This window comes from Mastacembelus armatus, chromosome 12, assembly GCF_900324485.2.
Source record: "Mastacembelus armatus chromosome 12, fMasArm1.2, whole genome shotgun sequence".
Taxonomy (NCBI): Eukaryota; Metazoa; Chordata; class Actinopteri; order Synbranchiformes; family Mastacembelidae; genus Mastacembelus; species Mastacembelus armatus.
This window is the reverse complement of record NC_046644.1, coordinates 17254085-17273380: the sequence shown is the minus strand read 5'-3', so window position 1 is coordinate 17273380 and position 19296 is coordinate 17254085. Positions and strand designations below refer to the sequence as shown.

The window sequence follows — 19296 nt, the reverse complement described above, 5'->3', positions numbered from 1 at the left end:
TAACAACTGTAAACTTGCGTTACATATTTAGATAATTTCTGTAAACATCTGTAAATATCTATTTAAATAACAATATCTATTTAAATAAACATGCCATTATCGCTGCCCCGGTATTTTTCTACTAAACCGACGCTTTTCATATTTACACCAACGGACAACCCTTTACGTCACGGTGACGTATTTCCTCTAAGTACTGGCTTCGGGGAAAACAACATCTGAAAGACCCCAGCCTTGATTAAAAACACAAAATACCCTGGATCTGTCCTCTCGACACCGTCCACAGAGCATTCACTGTAACATATAAGTGCTCACAAACAAAATGGTGAGAAAGCTACGTTTTTTTAAATCGCGTTGTTTGACTTTTAGCGAACAGTTTAACGCGTTAGCATATTGTGTTAGCAGCGTTGGTTCACATGTGGCTGCTCTGCTCAGGTGTTTCTATGAAAATTTGTTTCAAATGTGATATTTACTTCTACTAAAGGTTGGCTCTTGTAAAAGGTAGATTTCTTGTTTACACTATGATGTGCTTGTCAGTCCTGGATGTCTGTAGTAGTGATTGATTTTTTTTACAACTTTGACTTAAAAACAAGGCAGATTTAAGGCTGCAGTTAAGTTATTTTCATTATTTATAGAATCTGCCAATATATATATATATATGTATATATATAATTCTTTTTGTCTAACTAACCTGCCTAAACACGTTAATTATGGTAAACCAAGAGGACCAAATAATATTACTTTATAGTCTAATTCTAGATATTTGTTTATAAGCACTGGGAATGCACCACTTTGAATAATAAAAGTTTGTAAGTTGTTTGTTTCATGAGACTGGTTTAATACAATATTCTATCCAGAATTTAAATATATATATATATATGTCAAATATGTTTTAGAACTACTTGGCTGAAAACTATCTCCTGTGCAAAGCTTTTCCTAGAATTAGAAACTGTGGGTTAAATTCAATTGTTTTGTAGCCCCAGAACGAGCATATTGAGTTGCACCGCAAGCGCCATGGGTACCGCCTGGACCACCATGAAAAGAAAAGGAAGAAGGAGAGCCGTGAGGCCCATGAGCGGTCCCACAAAGCAAGGAAGTTGATCGGTTTGAAGGCCAAACTGTACCACAAACAGAGACATGCAGAGAAAATTCAAATGAAGAAGACGTGAGTACAGAAGCAGGAAGAACTGGGTTTGTCTTTTATAAATGCTGGCTGTTCAAAAAATATAAAAATAGACCCAATAAATACCTATTTTTTTATCGTTACAGCATCAAGATGCATGAACAGAGGAAGACTAAGCAGAAGAACGATGACAAGACCCCAGAGGGAGCGGTGCCAGCCTACCTGTTGGACAGAGAGGGACAGTCTCGTGCCAAGGTCCTCTCCAACATGATCAAGCAGAAGAGGAAAGAAAAGGCTGTAAGTGTCAGCAGAAATGTGTTTATCTGCAGGATGTGTAGTAACATTTCACAGAAAAGCCTTCCCGGTTTAATGCTAGTGTGAGTTTTATGGTAGTGACCCAGATTTTGTAAATAACAGCACTTGTGTGTAAACACGCGTTTCCTTTAGGGCAAATGGGAAGTTCCCCTTCCAAAGGTGCGTGCCCAGGGAGAGACAGAGGTGCTCAAAGTCATCAGAACTGGAAAGAGACAAAAGAAAGCCTGGAAGAGAATGGTCACCAAAGTTTGCTTTGTTGGAGATGGCTTCACCCGCAAACCTCCAAAATATGAGCGTTTTATCAGACCCATGGTAAGTCTGCAGTCTAGATTGACTTTAAATGTTTTATGTTTCATGTGATAGATAAAGTTAAAATCTGCATAGAGAATTTCTGTTTTAAATTAAGCACGCCACTCACTCACATTGACTTTGGCTGTGTTCCGCTTTAGGGTTTACGTTTTAAGAAGGCTCATGTCACGCATCCAGAACTGAAGGCCACATTCTGCCTTCCCATCCTCGGCGTCAAAAAGAACCCCTCCTCACCTCTTTACACTTCTCTGGGAGTCATCACAAAAGGAACAGTCATAGAGGTTAATGTCAGCGAGCTGGGCCTGGTTACACAGGGAGGAAAGGTCATCTGGGGTGAGTTTATTCTACTATTTTGGGAATAATTCAACAACACTTGTGTAAGCTTTTGTTTTCAATTTAAATGGTTAACCTCACTATGAGACAACATTCTGGATGAACTTGGAGATGCATGTATCCTCAGCTGTCAAAATCTTGTAAATAACGTACTGTCCTGTTAAAACTGCGAGGTCACTATGTATATTCAAAGTCTGCAAACCTTCCGAAATGTGTTACTTAATGTAAATATTGTAGATATAAAGGTGGCATGTGATAGTGTTGAACTAAAATTATTTCATTTTCCAGGTAAATATGCCCAGGTGACAAACAACCCAGAGAATGACGGTTGCATTAACGCAGTACTGTTGGTATAAGACTCCTGACCTTTTACAGAATGTGCCTAGTAAATCTCAATTTACATGAGATCATGGAAATACGAGCAGCGGACTTCAAATCTCTGGACTGTCAGGAAGATGATGCAGATGATGCACTTCACAAAAAGTAAAGAAATACGGGGCAATTGTGATAAATTTGATATAAATAAACTCAATTTAACACCAGATAATTTTTTAAACTTTTGTCCTTTTTTTTTTTTTAAACCTAGTTATAAAATACTCCAAAGATGTTACTACAAACATGCTCTTTTTACCCTGCTACATCTAACTCCGTCAACCAGTTTCTTCCTCTGCTAAGCTAACTTAAAGTTGCACTTTGCACAGTTGTGTTTTGCAAGCTATTTGGTTATTACATAATTATTTAAGTCCAAATTTTCAGCTGCCCCTTAGGCTTGTTGCATTTCCTGAACCAAGGGAAGCCAAAGCTGATGATTTGGGTTAAAGGGAAAGATAAATGTTTTTAGGAATAACAGCAAATTATCTGATTAAAAAAAACAATTCATTAGGCAGAACTATGTACAACTTAACACACCCCCCTCTTAAAAAAAAAAAAAAAAAATACAGTGCAGACAGCACTGTGCTTTGCTGGATTGGGGAACAACTTTTTACGTTTTTTTTTTGTAAAATCAAAGTTATTTACCAACCAACCAATATTAAACCCAATAACACAAATGTGTATTCTGCATTTTATAACAATAAAAACAAAAAAAAAATCAAGTTTTAGTGATTTTTGTGCTGCAATCAGAGCTCATGCACAGTGCGCAAATATTCTATAAGGCAAATTTACATCAGGGTATTTCAGTATTTTACTGTGGCTTATGTGTATATAGCAGACTATTTGTGAGGTTCTATGAACCTGTTATACTGTATATGAAAAGCATGTGTCAGCACAGTACAGACAACACATCTTGCTAAAGTTGGGTTTTATATAAAATGTGTTCTGCTTCATGTATTGTTGTACTTAGACTTTTTATAAAACGGCTCAGCTGACTGTTTAGAAACTCATGTACAGTGGACATTCCAGTAGATTTTAAAAAACTGAAACCAAGAATAAAATTAAGTGTTTTTAGTAATCCATCTATATGGATTATACCTTAAAAATGCAAACAGTTTCAGTGACGACACACCCTTAGCCATTAAGGCTCTCAGGAAAACACCATCTTAGAGACTCTCACCATAGTGTGATATAAAAATGGAGATCAACCCCCTTAATCAGTTAAAAAGGATAACATTCCACATTCTTTTTTCTATTCAGCTGACACTGTGATTTTATCAGCCCTTCATTTTTACTTTTACCCTTCATTCAGTGTAAGCTCAATGCAACACAGGAGGACCTGTTGATATCTTCTCAGTGGCCACAATGTCAGACAGAAGTCTCACAAACCTCTTCAGAGTTCAGCTTCAATCCCTTGCTTAGTCATTTGGCTGAGAGGGTTTTTCTATATTTAAAAAGTGCACAAAGTGGTGTCCATTACACGCAGATATTATGTGTAGTAGTCCAACTTGCTCTCTATCGTCTTGCAGCCTTTGACGGAAAACACTCTCTCAGATTTGGGAAAATAGACTAAATCTTTGGCCACTATGTCAGCCACCTCCTGGTCTGGTTTGAGGCCTCTGGCTTCCATCTCAGCCAGCACACATTGCACGACATGTCGGTACTCCAGGGGCAGGAACGGAACAAAGAAGTCCACCAGATGCCTGTCAATCAAACTTGTATGATAAAAGCCACCTAAAGAAAGAGATTAACAGAATAGTAAGTAAAACCATCAAAGCTAGTTTCTGGCTGATAAAGACTCAAGAATACATTTATACCCACTTTCGTTGTTGTTGAACACCGATAGAGACACTAATGTTTCCAGGTCTCTAAGCTCGATCTCTTCTCGATTTCGTCCTGCTTTCCAGAACTCTAAAGCTGTCTTTATGATGCTGTCACCTCCAGCGTTACTATGAGGAAGATCAAACAAAGGCAATTTATAGGAATTTGCCTGAAATTACCTGCCACACTGCTTTCCCCCCCATCCCCAGTACATGTTATTAAGGTAACCTCAGTAACAGAGAGACAGATCATAACGACCTACAATTTTAACTGACTTACAATGAATCACATGAAAACATTACAGAAATAAGGGTTCAGGACAGACCATCAAAACTGCATGTGAAGAAGCTTAGGAACCACCCTTCCAACATCGGATTAGGGGGGTCCTGTGCCCAACCATTGCTGTAATTGTCCAAAACCAACAATCCAACTTTCATACCTACCTCATGCTGTGACTTCACTCTACCTTTGAGTGTGGCCCTTCAGAAAAAGCTATAAGTAATTTTGATTTACTATAAGGTAAGACAACATCAGCATATGGCAACCCTTAGGAGATTCTTTCAGCTTTTAACCTGAGGAAGATGAAGATGGCTTTCCGATAAGAAACTCCATCCAGCTTCTCATAGTAATCCAGGTACGGCTTAATGCTGTCAATCAAGCCAGGATGCATCTTGTCCATCTCATCAAAGATAAACATGGAGCGTTCACAGTTGGTGACGTTGCCTTTGATCCACTGTTGCAACTGAGTCTGAGGAGAAAAGGTAGCAAACTCAATTCAGTCACTGAACAGTCACTGTGTTTAAAATAGAAGTACAACAAATGTACTAAGTTCCCCATACCTTGTAGGTATCATATTGACTTGGATGTGGGAAGTGAAGTGTAGATGTGAAAACATGAACAAAACTGCTGTCCATTCCCTCCTTGTAAAGGTTTTCAGCAATCAGCTTACTAACAAAGTTCTTCCCGGTGCCTGTCCATCCATGCAGAGACAGCACCAGCGGCTTCTTTGGGTTGTCATTGCTCATGAAACCATTCACCGCTTTTAAGATAATGCGTGATGCAATGTGCTGCCCAAACAGTTTGCGCTGCAGGTCAGCCTCGAGACCTAAAGAGAGCACAGCAGGAAGTTGACAAAATTAGTGGGAGCAAACACCCGACTCAAACACTTTCTCAGCATTTGGCTCAGAAAATTGTTTAACTGACGTGGTAAGGCTCAAAAATATACTGATCAATTTATTACACAACAGGTCGAAATAAAAATATTAATTCAACATATCAAATCAAATTGTGTGAAAGTGCTTCATCGACGACTGACAAACTGATGAGAAGATGGTACAAATATATACTGTAAACATTCTGTAAGCTAATGCTTACAAAAGATGAATCTAATGTCACACATCTTATTGGCATACACTGATTCTTATTAGTGTCACATCTTGTCATTATATACCAATAACGTGTGTAACCTATGAACGGCTTACTATATTCCACTGTTCACTGTCATACCAGTTGTGCAATACTTCATTATTACTGCATTATTTCACTTATGTAGCCAATAGACACTGCAAAGCCCATCAGCAAAAGACATTTCAAACCTACACAAACTAAGGGAGCCAACATGTCCAACTTCTCAAGTCACCTCGCCGACAGACCTGCTGACTTGTATAAATCATTTAAAGAGCAACAGGGTAGTAACTAGTGAATGTGGTAGATAACATTCCCCAAGTCAAAGGAATGTGACAAGTGAACTTTACAAGTTTTACAAGGAAGGGAAACTGTCTTAATTTAACTTCTTAGCTGTCCTTGTGATGAACATGATTTACTTGTTTTATGAATTCACATTCCCCACGTTACTGACATTGTCAAAAATACGTGCGTGCGTGGGTTTTCTCCAGGTACTCTGGTTTCCTCCCACAGTCCAAAAACATGTATGTCAGGTTGATTGGTGACTCTAAATTGCCCATAGGAGTGAGTGTGAGTGTGTGAGGTTGTTTGTCTCTATGTGGCCCTGTGATGGACTGGGGACCTGTCCAGGGTGGACCCCTGCCTTTCACCCAAAGAGAGCTGGGATAGGCTCCAGCAGATCCCTGGGACCCTGGTTAGGACTAAGCAGGTATAGTTAGATAATGCATGGATGGAATATGTCAATAACATGAGTGACACACTGTTTTGCAGACAACACACCAACAGGACGAGGGTGGCAAACAGGGAGCACTATTTGATCAGGCCTGGCTTCAGACGGGTGCCTGAAGAGTACAAACGTGGTAGGATTGAACATCCTTAGATTTCGTTTTTGAAAAAAAACAATAAAAGACCCAGCCTTGTCACGTCTGTTGACTTTCAGATTAGATGGATCATAATGTAAACGGTCACCTGCGCGGATGTTTTTCCACTGAACGTCGGTGTAGTAAAAACAAGCTGCACAGGCTCACCTGTTGCATTGAAGCCAATCCACTTTGCATCGCAACTTTCATGGAAATAATTGTAGATGGTCCGACCAAGGGCCGCGCCGACACCGACGAATACTGTTGTTGTGATGGGGTCAAACGTGTTGACAAGCACACCGGCTGTCAAAAAAACGTGTAAAAACAAATGTAGGCGAACGGTTCTCATCGTCGAAACCACTTCATCCCAGACATGAGACGTTTTTTTTTGTGCAGAACCGCAGGGCGAGCACGCTAATTACAGCAGGATAGCTAGCTAGCAAAGCTAGTCTTTACAACGCGGAACTTCCGTATACGTCACGAACACGTGACAGAAAAGGCGTTATGTTCAACACAACCCCAGAAATGTTTGACAAAGAAAATGTGTGAAAATTAACAATATTCGACACCTTCATTCATGATTATACACTTTAGCTGCGTGTATAGGTAACTTTTGATGTCGCAAATACGGCCAACGTTAAACCAACTGCTGATTCGAGCTGGTTTAAGGTGGTAAAACAGGTCACACAATAATCAGATGCGGTGACTGGGCCAAAAACTCACCTGTTCTGTTGAAAGAAATCCACTCAGGTCGACAACACTCGTGGAAATAGTATAAAATGTTCTGGTAACTGGCTAAAAACGCGGTCAGAGTTGCAGCCATGCCGACAGCGATGGTGGTGCTGATGGGCTCAATAGCCTGCGTCACACCGGCGAACACCAGCACCCAAAGGAGCAGGACGTGCCGCTTCTTCGGTTTCATTTCGCACAAATACCTCCACTTTCTCAAACCAAGTTAACTAAAAGGAGTTTAAAAGGAGTCTAACGGTTTAGCAGACTGGACTGGGTCAACACGGCGCTGGCACAAGAGGCGTTACGGTGGTCGTGACGTCAGAGTCCAAAGGTTCTTCTTCGCTTAATCTGAATTTTGACTTCAGGATAAAAATCTTTTATTTTATAGTAAAATGTATATTCACAATTATTAAGACATGGAGAAACATTAAATATCCACAAACAAACAAGAGGCATCATATAAGAGAGAACTTCTGATAATATTTATCCATCCCTAAATAAATAAAAAGATATGGGTTCAAAAGGTCAACACACAGTCAGACAGTTCTTTGTCAGCTCTGAGGGGAGACTTTTTCTCTTCATAAACCCAGAGCAGTGAAATGATTACCCATAAGCTTCCAGAAATTTGGCTTTTATTTATTTTTGATTAAATTTTACTGAAATATGAAATGTGAATGCTGAATGGTGAAATGTTTAGTCAGAAGTAGTGGGTTATTCAATACCAAGCCACTTTCTGAGCCCTGTAATTGCACCAAAGACTATATTTGCTATTATGAGAGGAACAAGAAGGTGGGTTTTTCACCATGAACATAAAGTCCTCTTTTTTTTCAATTTCAATGAACAGTGAGAGACTGGTAAATACTAAATAAGAAATAAAGTACAAAAAAGTAAAACAAGTAAAAGCAATTATTTGAGGTGTATTCGCCAGAACAAATATTATGGGGATTAAAGTCAAGAACCAATAAACTAATCACTAACATAATGTTAATCAAACCAACTTTATTGTTCACCTTCGTTTGCACAAAAGTGGAAACTGAACTCCAGCTTGTATGACAAAATCAATCTTATCATAAGTCAAAACATTGAAATGCACTATAGTAGACCAATTTAAGAAATATTGTGTTTAAAGTACTTTGTTTATATTGTTTTGTTTATAGGAAACTGATTCTTCATCTGATTCACAGATGCAAATGTTTGTTATTCTTGTAAAGTTAAAAGACAACCACTAATAGCTGAAAGCTGCAAAGACCAACAACAAGATTTGAATTTATTTTTGCAGTTCAACCACTTCCACACTGAAATACAATAGTAAACTAAGAGATTTTAAAATTCCTTATGATGATGTTACAAGACACTTGAATCCTGGGATAGCATAAATTGTAGAGCGAAGAAGTAAATTTAACACCTTCAAACCCTAACACAATGAACATATTATAACTTAAAGAAAATCACTGGTCTGGTTATGCATTATAACTCAAATTCTTCCAATTATACAATACTGTGTTTCACGTCATAATTTTTAGTGCAAATAGTGTTTCAGTTTCCATCAGATGTTTATATCATGTATAGAACTCCAACCTTGCCTCTACTGTCTTGCAGCCTCTGACAGAGAATGCTCTCTCAAATTTGGGAAAAAAATCCAAATCTTCGGCCAACTTAATTGCTTTATTCTGGTCTGGCTTTTGTCCTCTGGCTTTCATTGCAGCTATGGCACATATGACAACATGTCTGTACTCCAGAGGCAGGAATGGGACAAAGAAGTCCACCAGGTGCCTGTCAATCAGACTTGAATGCCAGAAGCCACCTGCAATAAGAGATTCAGAGGTACTGTATGTAAAATTGCTGATTAAAAATAAAATAATAAAAAAAAGTAAATACGCACTGTTGTTGTTGTTAAATGCTGTTGCAGAGATCAAGGTTTCCAAGTCTTTGAGCTCAATCTCTTCTCGATCTTTTCCTTCTTTCCAGAACTTTAAGGCTGTTTCTGTGATGATCTCCCCTCCTGCATTGCTAAGTGGGAGATTAAGAACAAGAAACATTTGAATCAGCCTCTTTTTGTTGTCAGTGCTTAGATGTATTGGACATAAAACAAAACATAATGATTCAAATCATTTAAAAGTCTCTTAGGATTTTTTTCCATTCAAAATCAATGTTGTATTGATATTAAACACTGATGGAAAGTGTTGTTACTGAATATCAGCAGTAGCAGCTCTGTAGTGTGGCCTTGTTAGCAAAATCTCAGCTACCACATAAATCTTAATGCAAAATGTTGAACACACCCCTTAGTGCAACATACTTGTAAATCTTGAAAGAGACCATTTACTCCCAGTGCACCTCCCTCTATAAAGACTGGAATTAATGAAAGTTTGATTATTCCGAGAATGTTTGGCTTTTAACCTGAGGAAGATGAAGATGGCTTTTCGATAAGAAACTCCATCCAGCTTGTTGTGGTAACCCAGATAGGGCATAATGCTGTCAGTCAAGCCAGGATGCATCTTGTCCATCTCATCAAAAATGAACATGGAGCGTTCACAGTGAGTGATTTTGTCTTTGATCCACTGCTGCAACTGAGTCTGAGGAGAAACACTTGCATATTTAATTCACATTCATGGCCAAACAGGACTGTTTGAATTGGGTTTAGTGTTCATCATACCTTGTAACGGTCAATGTTTTCTTTATGTGGAAAGTGAAAAGTAGATGTAAAAACTTTAACAAAGCTGCTGTCCATTCCCTTCTTGTAAATGTTTCCAGCAATCAGCTTACTAACAAAGTTCTTCCCTGTGCCGCTCGGTCCGTGCAGAGAGAGAACCAGGGGCTTCTGTGGGTTATCGTCACTCATGAATCCTTCCACAGCTTTCAGGATGATGGATGATGCAATGTGTTGTCCTATTAGTTTACTTTCCACGTCAGCTCTGAGACCTACAGTGTGCACAGCAGTTTACTGAATAATGACAAGAAGTCATTTTACAGTCAGACTGAAATCCTGATCTGACACAGAAAGGCTATGAAGGACACCTTAAGAGTTCAAACACTTATTGTATCTCACCCCCATCAGCTTAATTTCAGTCTTGAAGGTAAAAATATCACTTAATCCACAACACCTCACACCTCGGAGTATATGTAAATTAATTAAATATGGATGTGTGTTAATTTGATTCAAAGCATTAACACAACATGTCTGTAGATATTTCCATTCCTCATATTCTTACCTTCTGCGTTGAAGGATATCCATTTTGAATCACAGCTTTCATGTGAATTGAAGATCTGCTGCCACTCATAGTTGATTGGATCCAACGATTTTACCACCACACTGGTTATAAAAATAATGTACAACAACAAATATTTATTTCCTGATTTCATTGTCAAAGCTGCTTAGTTCCTGACAACAGCAGGTAAAACAGTCTTTACACAGTAGAGTGTCAGTGATTCTGCAGACTAATAGTTGCTTCTGGCAGTGACTTCCCACAAAGCAAACCAGTCAAGCAACTTTATATCAACTGGTATTAATATGACAGCATAATTGCAGAAGTTTCGCCATAGGGAACAGGAATGTTAATACAGGCTCACAAGCTCTTTTTTGCACCCAGGCCTCCCAGCAGATCAGTCTGGACCTTAAGGTCGATTGAGGAGGAAAGTTTTTTATGACTAGCCAACAAAAACTTCAGCACCTATTAGCCTGCAATTCACTTGAGTGACCACACTGACTCAGTGTCTACATTATACCCAGGGAAAAAAACGGTCAGTAGGTATGGATTCTACAACAGATTACTTTATTTTGTATTTTATTCATGGAATAGTTCATGAATAATAAAAATTTCTTCTGATTAAAATGTGTGAAATTGTAATGTTTCTAACAATCTTATAAGAGAATGCAATAAGTATTGCAGAGGGCAAGAACAAATTTAATATCCTCAACTTGTCACAGAAGAAACAACAGTAAATGGTGAAGGAACTGGAATACTTTTAATTTATTTAGAATATTTACCTCGACTTGCTCTCTTTATTCATTTGCTTCAAAGCATTGTATTTGTTAGAGGTGCTCATAGTGACTGAACAGTTTCCATCAGATGTTGACATCATGTAGAACTCCAACCTTGCCTCTACTGTCTTGCAACCTCTGGCAGAGAAAACTTCCCAAAACTTAGGGAAATACTCCAAATCTTTGGCCAACTTATGTGCCTTATTCTGGTCTGGCTTTTGTCCTCTGGCTTTCATTGTAGCCATGGCACATATGATGACATGTCCATACTGCAGAGGCAGGAATGGGACAAAGAAGTCCACCAGGTTCCTGTCAATCAGACTTGAATGCCAGAAGCCACCTACAAGAAGAGATTCAGAGGTACTGTATGTAAAATTGCTGATTAAAAATAAAATAATAAAAAAAGGTAAAGACGCACTGTTGTTGTTGTTAAATGCTGTTGCAGAGATCAAGGTTTCCAAGTCTTTGAGCTCAATCTCTTCTCGATCTTTTCCTTCTTTCCAGAACTTTAAAGCTGTTTCTGTGATGATCTCCCCTCCTGCATTGCTAAGTGGGAGATTAAGAACAAGAAACATTTGAATCAGCCTCTTTTTGTTGTCAGTGCTTAGATGTATTGGACATAAAACAAAACATCATGAGTCAAATCATTTAAAAGTCTCTTATGATTTTTTTCTATTCAAAATCAATGTTGTATTGATATTAAACACTGATGGAAAGTGTTGTTACTGAATATCAGCAGTAGCAGCTCTGTAGTGTGGCCTTGTTAGCAAAATCTCAGCTACCACATAAAACTTAATGCAAAATGTTGAACACACCCCTTAGTGCAACATACTTCTACATCTTGAAAGAGACCATTTACTCCCAGTGCACCTCCCTCTATAAAGACTGGAATTAATGAAGGTTTGATTATTCCGAGTATGTTTGGCTTTTAACCTGAGGAAGATGAAGATGGCTTTTCGATAAGAAACTCCATCCAGCTTGTTGTGGTAACCCAGATAGGGCATAATGCTGTCCATTAAACCAGGAGGACACTTGTCCATCTCATCAAAGATGAACATGGAGTGTTCACAGTGAGTGATTTTGTCTTTGATCCACTGCTGCAACTGAGTCTGAGGAGAAACACTTGCATATTTAATTCAAACACATAGCCAAACAGGACTGTTTGAATTGGGTTTAGTGTTCATCCTACCTTGTAAAGGTCAACGTGGCCTTGATGTGGAAAGTGATATGTAGATATAAAAATATGAACAAAGCTGCTGTCCATTCCCTCCTTGTAAATGTTTCCAGCAATCAGCTTACTAACAAAGTTCTTCCCTGTGCCGCTCGGTCCGTGCAGAGAGAGAACCAGGGGCTTCTGTGGGTTGGTGTCACTCATGAATCCTTCCACAGCTTTCAGGATGATGGATGATGCAATGTGTTGTCCTATCAGTTTACTTTCCAGGTCAGCTCTGAGACCTACAGTGTGCACAGCAGTTTACTGAATAATGACAAGAAGTCATTTTACAGTCAGACTGAAATCCTGATCTGATACAGAAAGGCTATGAAGGACACCTTAAGAGTTCAAACACTTATTGTATCTCACCCCCATCAGCTTAATTTCAGTCTTGAAGGTAAAAATATCACTTAATCCACAACACCTCACACCTCGGAGTATATGTAAATTAATTAAATATGGATGTGTGTTAATTTGATTCAAAGCATTAACACAACATGTCTGTAGATATTTCCATTCCTCATATTCTTACCTTCTGCGTTGAAGGATATCCATTTTGAATCACAGCTTTCATGTGAATTGAAGATCTGCTGCCACTCATAGTTGATTGGATCCACCGATTTTACCACCACACTGGTTATAAAAATAATGTACAACAACAAATATTTATTTCCTGATTTCATTGTCAAAGCTGCTTAGTTCCTGACAACAGCAGGTAAAACAGTCTTTACACAGTAGAGTGTCAGTGATTCTGCAGACTAATAGTTGCTTCTGGCAGTGACTTCCCACAAAGAAAACCAGTCAAGCAACTTTATATCAACTGGTATTAATATGACAGCATAATTGCAGAAGTTTCGCCATAGGGAACAGGAATGTTAATACAGGCTCACAAGCTCTTTTTTGCACCCAGGCCTCCCAGCAGATCAGTCTGGACCTTAAGGCCGATTGAGGAGGAAAGTTTTTTATGACTAGCCAACAAAAACTTCAGCACCTATTAGCCTGCAATTCACTTGAGTGACCACACTGACTCAGTGTCTACATTATACCCAGGGAAAAAAACGGTCAGTAGGTATGGATTCTACAACAGATTACTTTATTTTGTATTTTATTCATGGAATAGTTCATGAATAATAAAAATTTCTTCTGATTAAAATGTGTGAAATTGTAATGTTTCTAACAATCTTATAAGAGAATGCAATAAGTATTGCAGAGGGCAAGAACAAATTTAATATCCTCAACTTGTCACAGAAGAAACAACAGTAAATGGTGAAGGAACTGGAATACTTTTAATTTATTTAGAATATTTACCTCGACTTGCTCTCTTTATTCATTTGCTTCAAAGCATTGTATTTGTTAGAGGTGCTCATAGTGACTGAACAGTTTCCATCAGATGTTGACATCATGTAGAACTCCAACCTTGCCTCTACTGTCTTGCAACCTCTGGCAGAGAAAACTTCCCAAAACTTAGGGAAATACTCCAAATCTTTGGCCAACTTATGTGCCTTATTCTGGTCTGGCTTTTGTCCTCTGGCTTTCATTGTAGCCATGGCACATATGATGACATGTCCATACTGCAGAGGCAGGAATGGGACAAAGAAGTCCACCAGGTGCCTGTCAATCAGACTTGAATGCCAGAAGCCACCTACAAGAAGAGATTCAGAGGTACTGTATGTAAAATTGCTGATTAAAAATAAAATAATACAAAAAGGTAAAGACGCACTGTTGTTGTTGTTAAATGCTGTTGCAGAGATCAAGGTTTCCAAGTCTTTGAGCTCAATCTCTTCTCGATCTTTTCCTTCTTTCCAGAACTTTAAAGCTGTTTCTGTGATGATCTCCCCTCCTGCATTGCTAAGTGGGAGATTAAGAACAAGAAACATTTGAATCAGCCTCTTTTTGTTGTCAGTGCTTAGATGTATTGGACATAAAACAAAACATCATGAGTCAAATCATTTAAAAGTCTCTTATGATTTTTTTCTATTCAAAATCAATGTTGTATTGATATTAAACACTGATGGAAAGTGTTGTTACTGAATATCAGCAGTAGCAGCTCTGTAGTGTGGCCTTGTTAGCAAAATCTCAGCTACCACATAAAACTTAATGCAAAATGTTGAACACACCCCTTAGTGCAACATACTTCTACATCTTGAAAGAGACCATTTACTCCCAGTGCACCTCCCTCTATAAAGACTGGAATTAATGAAGGTTTGATTATTCCGAGTATGTTTGGCTTTTAACCTGAGGAAGATGAAGATGGCTTTTCGATAAGAAACTCCATCCAGCTTGTTGTGGTAACCCAGATAGGGCATAATGCTGTCAGTCAAGCCAGGATGCATCTTGTCCATCTCATCAAAAATGAACATGGAGCGTTCACAGTGAGTGATTTTGTCTTTGATCCACTGCTGCAACTGAGTCTGAGGAGAAACACTTGCATATTTAATTCAAACACATAGCCAAACAGGACTGTTTGAATTGGGTTTAGTGTTCATCATACCTTGTAAAGGTCAACGTGGCCTTGATGTGGAAAGTGATATGTAGATATAAAAATATGAACAAAGCTGCTGTCCATTCCCTCCTTGTAAATGTTTCCAGCAATCAGCTTACTAACAAAGTTCTTCCCTGTGCCGCTCGGTCCGTGCAGAGAGAGAACCAGGGGCTTCTGTGGGTTGGTGTCACTCATGAATCCTTCCACAGCTTTCAGGATGATGGATGATGCAATGTGTTGTCCTATTAGTTTACTTTCCACGTCAGCTCTGAGACCTACAGTGTGCACAGCAGTTTACTGAATAATGACAAGAAGTCATTTTACAGTCAGACTGAAATCCTGATCTGATACAGAAAGGCTATGAAGGACACCTTAAGAGTTCAAACACTTATTGTATCTCACCCCCATCAGCTTAATTTCAGTCTTGAAGGTAAAAATATCACTTAATCCACAACACCTCACACCTCGGAGTATATGTAAATTAATTAAATATGGATGTGTGTTAATTTGATTCAAAGCATTAACACAACATGTCTGTAGATATTTCCATTCCTCATATTCTTACCTTCTGCGTTGAAGGATATCCATTTTGAATCACAGCTTTCATGTGAATTGAAGATCTGCTGCCACTCATAGTTGATTGGATCCAACGATTTTACCACCACACTGGTTATAAAAATAATGTACAACAACAAATATTTATTTCCTGATTTCATTGTCAAAGCTGCTTAGTTCCTGACAACAGCAGGTAAAACAGTCTTTACACAGTAGAGTGTCAGTGATTCTGCAGACTAATAGTTGCTTCTGGCAGTGACTTCCCACAAAGCAAACCAGTCAAGCAACTTTATATCAACTGGTATTAATATGACAGCATAATTGCAGAAGTTTCGCCATAGGGAACAGGAATGTTAATACAGGCTCACAAGCTCTTTTTTGCACCCAGGCCTCCCAGCAGATCAGTCTGGACCTTAAGGCCGATTGAGGAGGAAAGTTTTTTATGACTAGCCAACAAAAACTTCAGCACCTATTAGCCTGCAATTCACTTGAGTGACCACACTGACTCAGTGTCTACATTATACCCAGGGAAAAAAACGGTCAGTAGGTATGGATTCTACAACAGATTACTTTATTTTGTATTTTATTCATGGAATAGTTCATGAATAATAAAAATTTCTTCTGATTAAAATGTGTGAAATTGTAATGTTTCTAACAATCTTATAAGAGAATGCAATAAGTATTGCAGAGGGCAAGAACAAATTTAATATCCTCAACTTGTCACAGAAGAAACAACAGTAAATGGTGAAGGAACTGGAATACTTTTAATTTATTTAGAATATTTACCTCGACTTGCTCTCTTTATTCATTTGCTTCAAAGCATTGTATTTGTTAGAGGTGCTCATAGTGACTGAACAGTTTCCATCAGATGTTGACATCGTGTAGAACTCCAACCTTGCCTCTACTGTCTTGCAACCTCTGGTAGAGGAAGCTTCCCAAAACTTAGGGAAATACTCCAAATCTTTGGCCAACTTATGTGCCTTATTCTGGTCTGACTTTTGTCCTCTGGCTTTCATTGCAGCCGTGGCACATATGACAACATGTCCATACTGCAGAGGCAGGAACGGGACAAAGAAGTCCACCAGGTTCCTGTCAATCAGACTTGAATGCCACAAAGTCCTGACCCTCCTTCATCTGCAAAACCTGTTAGGCTGTGACATAAATATGACCAAACGTGAAATGAAGACAGAAAGTAACTTATGAAAGCATGTGTCCAATAGTTTCTGAACGAGTCGCATTAGCTGCTGCCGAATACCAACTTAATTTATTTTTTCTACATTTTGAGAAAAAAATGAATTTGCTGAGAGTGCAGTGTCTTCAAGAAGAAGGCAATGTTACAATTGCAAAATGTATTTTAAATATTTATTTAAAAAGCCACAACTGAATATATTGAATGAGCCACAGAGATAGAGACCTTCCCTAGTCAATCAGGAATAGGAAGCTGCAGTGGCAACTACAAAAATAAATGAATGAAATATTACTGTCATAAACTTTACAGGAATAAGGTGAATCAGGAATCAGAGATAAGTGTAAAATAAAAATTTCACTCTTAGAACTCTGTAAAAGCACATACTGTGCTTATATAGGTTTAGAGGAAATTTTCATTAGGGATACAACTACTGATCTGCTGGACAGGAGAGCAGTGGAAAGTATGGAATAAAAGACATTTACAACACAGAACACTTCAAATCAGAAAAAAGTCAAGTGCTAACACATTAAAATTATACATGTTGTGGTAGGACGATGTTTTAGTACTTTGGGCATCTGTGAAGAGAGAGCAGTTTGGCTATATAGGTTTCCAGTTTTAACAATCATATAATCAGTTACCAGTTTTCAATAATCTGTTGGTAAAACACATCACCACAAGTTCCCTCTATTGAGGGTCTTGAATGATGATGGTGACCTTTTGTTCTCTGCCACCTTATGACACAGGCTCAACACAATGTTGGACTGCAACACCTCAAGGGGCAGGCTAAATAAGATAAAAGGCATGAATGCTCACCTTCTCAGGCATCTCTGCTGCACAGGTTTATTTAGTCTGTCAAATGAGAATGGTGGACGTCTATATAACGTAGAGCTTCACTAAGAGGAAAAAACAGAGAGAGCGTTATTGGCAGAGTCGTACTGAATTGCATTATGGTAAGAGGTGACATTTTATTTTATCCCTACTTACACACATGAACAAGGTAAAACCTTAGGAACACATCTGAACTACAACATTAACCCCTTTATCTACAACCTTAGTAAAATATATAATGGAATTTACACATTTATAGCAATGTCAACACCAAATTAACATTATAGAGGTGTGTTTGTGTGTGTATGTATACAATCAATGCAAAACATCAGCCCTGGTAAATCCAGTTGAACTATCTGGCCCGGTTCCATACCCAAAGCCCACTCAACAGTGGAAATTGAGCTATCATAAGCCAGTTACTTTCTGCCCACTTAATGCGCAGCAGAGACACTGGAGCCAAAGCTGCGTCTCATGGGGCAACATTGACCCTAATGTTAGTTGCAAAGTAAATGTGCAACAAGACCTGTTACCATTCTCTGGAGTGCTGTCATCCCAGTAACAGAGATCAGCTGTTCTTACATGGCCAAAGCCGTGCCTCCTCTTGCTTTGTATGTACCTGCATGAACAGAAATACATCAGAGGAAACATATTACAGGCACTCCAGTACTTTGTACCCACAAGACCAATCTAAAGGCAGCATCTATGAATGAGAAATTAACTCCCCCATATTACATAGAGGAGCACAGCCACAGCAGATTGTACCATCTATGCAATATTATAATATGCAGTATTTGGGTTTTGGACTGCCATTCAGACAAAGGTATGTCTGTCACCATGTGGTCTAGAAACATGTGATGGAACAGTCCACATTTTGTTGATATTTTATTAACAATGATTGATAAAACTGATTAACATTAATTAAACATTACTTCTTAAAGCACCAAATTGCTAGCTGGAGCCCAATCTCTATTTAAGCCATCATATTATATCATGGCATATTTCAGCCAGTTTATTAAGTAGGAAGCTTGTTGACTGGGTCATTTTATTCATTGTACTATTTATATTTTTACATTTCTGTAAACGTCACCAAAACGTTTGACTACAGGGCTTTATACTACAGCGAGGATATATTTCTGCTATCAAATTATCTCATTGTTATATTTCTCACTGCTGACAGCCTAACGTCACAAATGCCTGCCCCACCCAATCCCACACCCAATGCAATAGGAAAAACCTGCTGCACCTATGAAGTACAGTGTGCAAGAATTTGCAAACGCCTTAGACTTAAAATAGCCTTTTGCATAAGACATGCAGGGCGAAACACCTACGGATTATTAACCCAACGCCATAAATTCACGCACTTGCTACGAAGGATTAACGTTAAACTTCGACAATAACAAAACTGTTTACATTGAGCGGAAATTTGCAATAAAAAGTTCTTAATAGTGACACTAAAATTACGCAACGCGTAATCTCGGGTCTTTGCGCAATACGTGAAAACATATTGTAAAATACAACTGTTATTAAGGTATATATCGATTATACAATCAGACAATTTCCACTTACCGTCTGGTCGTCGAAACACATTTTCTCTTATCAGCAAAGGTCACTGGAGAACTTGCACAACTACGGAAGCTGAGAGCGCTCAAAAGACACGTTACGCACGCAAAACTAATATTTAGTGACACTGCAGCACCTCACTCATTTATGCAACAGTCCGACAAGTGTTAGTTAATAAATCTGTAAGATGATCACAGATGTTGTATTAGATAGAGATGTGCATT

General features: G+C 38.5%; 3 protein-coding genes and 1 non-coding gene across 8 annotated transcripts; 1 reads left to right on the top strand and 3 right to left on the bottom strand.

Annotated features, from left to right (window-relative positions):
• Positions 1–178: 178 nt before the first annotated feature.
• nsa2 (NSA2 ribosome biogenesis homolog (S. cerevisiae)) lies at positions 179–2941 on the top strand. Its single transcript, XM_026297974.1, has 6 exons — positions 179–322; positions 975–1162; positions 1267–1417; positions 1568–1747; positions 1885–2077; positions 2366–2941. Exons 1-6 carry the CDS (start codon positions 320–322, stop codon positions 2431–2433), a joined length of 783 nt encoding a protein of 260 aa, XP_026153759.1. The 5' UTR covers positions 179–319; the 3' UTR covers positions 2434–2941.
• A 769-nt stretch (positions 2942–3710) lies between these two features.
• Positions 3711–7589, bottom strand: LOC113124842 (torsin-1A-like). 2 transcript variants are annotated; one of them, XM_026297972.2, is made up of 5 exons: positions 7258–7589; positions 5110–5375; positions 4843–5018; positions 4271–4398; positions 3711–4183 (listed from the first exon to the last, which is right to left on the bottom strand). In XM_026297972.2, exons 1-5 carry the CDS (start codon positions 7454–7456, stop codon positions 3939–3941), a joined length of 1014 nt encoding a protein of 337 aa, XP_026153757.1. In that variant the 5' UTR covers positions 7457–7589; the 3' UTR covers positions 3711–3938. The 2 variants fall into 2 exon arrangements, with proteins under 2 accessions (XP_026153757.1, XP_026153758.1); XM_026297973.1 differs by lacking the exon at positions 7258–7589 and adding an exon at positions 6703–7000.
• Positions 7590–8245: 656 nt separating this feature from the next.
• LOC113124556 (uncharacterized) lies at positions 8246–19194 on the bottom strand. Of its 4 annotated transcripts, none has more exons than XM_026297528.1 (19): positions 19079–19194; positions 18043–18128; positions 17498–17577; positions 16282–16646; positions 15506–15606; positions 14950–15215; positions 14694–14869; positions 14179–14306; positions 13767–14100; positions 12991–13091; positions 12435–12700; positions 12179–12354; positions 11664–11791; positions 11252–11585; positions 10476–10576; positions 9920–10185; positions 9664–9839; positions 9149–9276; positions 8246–9070 (listed from the first exon to the last, which is right to left on the bottom strand). In XM_026297528.1, exons 4-19 carry the CDS (start codon positions 16509–16511, stop codon positions 8826–8828), a joined length of 3156 nt encoding a protein of 1051 aa, XP_026153313.1. In that variant the 5' UTR covers positions 16512–16646; positions 17498–17577; positions 18043–18128; positions 19079–19194; the 3' UTR covers positions 8246–8825. The 4 variants fall into 4 exon arrangements, 3 of the variants coding, with proteins under 3 accessions (XP_026153313.1, XP_026153315.1, XP_026153314.1); XR_003295063.1 differs by having other exon boundaries at positions 8929–9070; positions 9149–9268; XM_026297530.1 differs by lacking the exon at positions 16282–16646 and having other exon boundaries at positions 14950–15237.
• On the bottom strand, positions 17340–17467 carry LOC113125134 (small nucleolar RNA SNORA17). The gene has a single exon (XR_003295109.1). It is a non-coding gene; the product is annotated as a small nucleolar RNA SNORA17 (small nucleolar RNA).
• Positions 19195–19296: the final 102 nt, after the last annotated feature.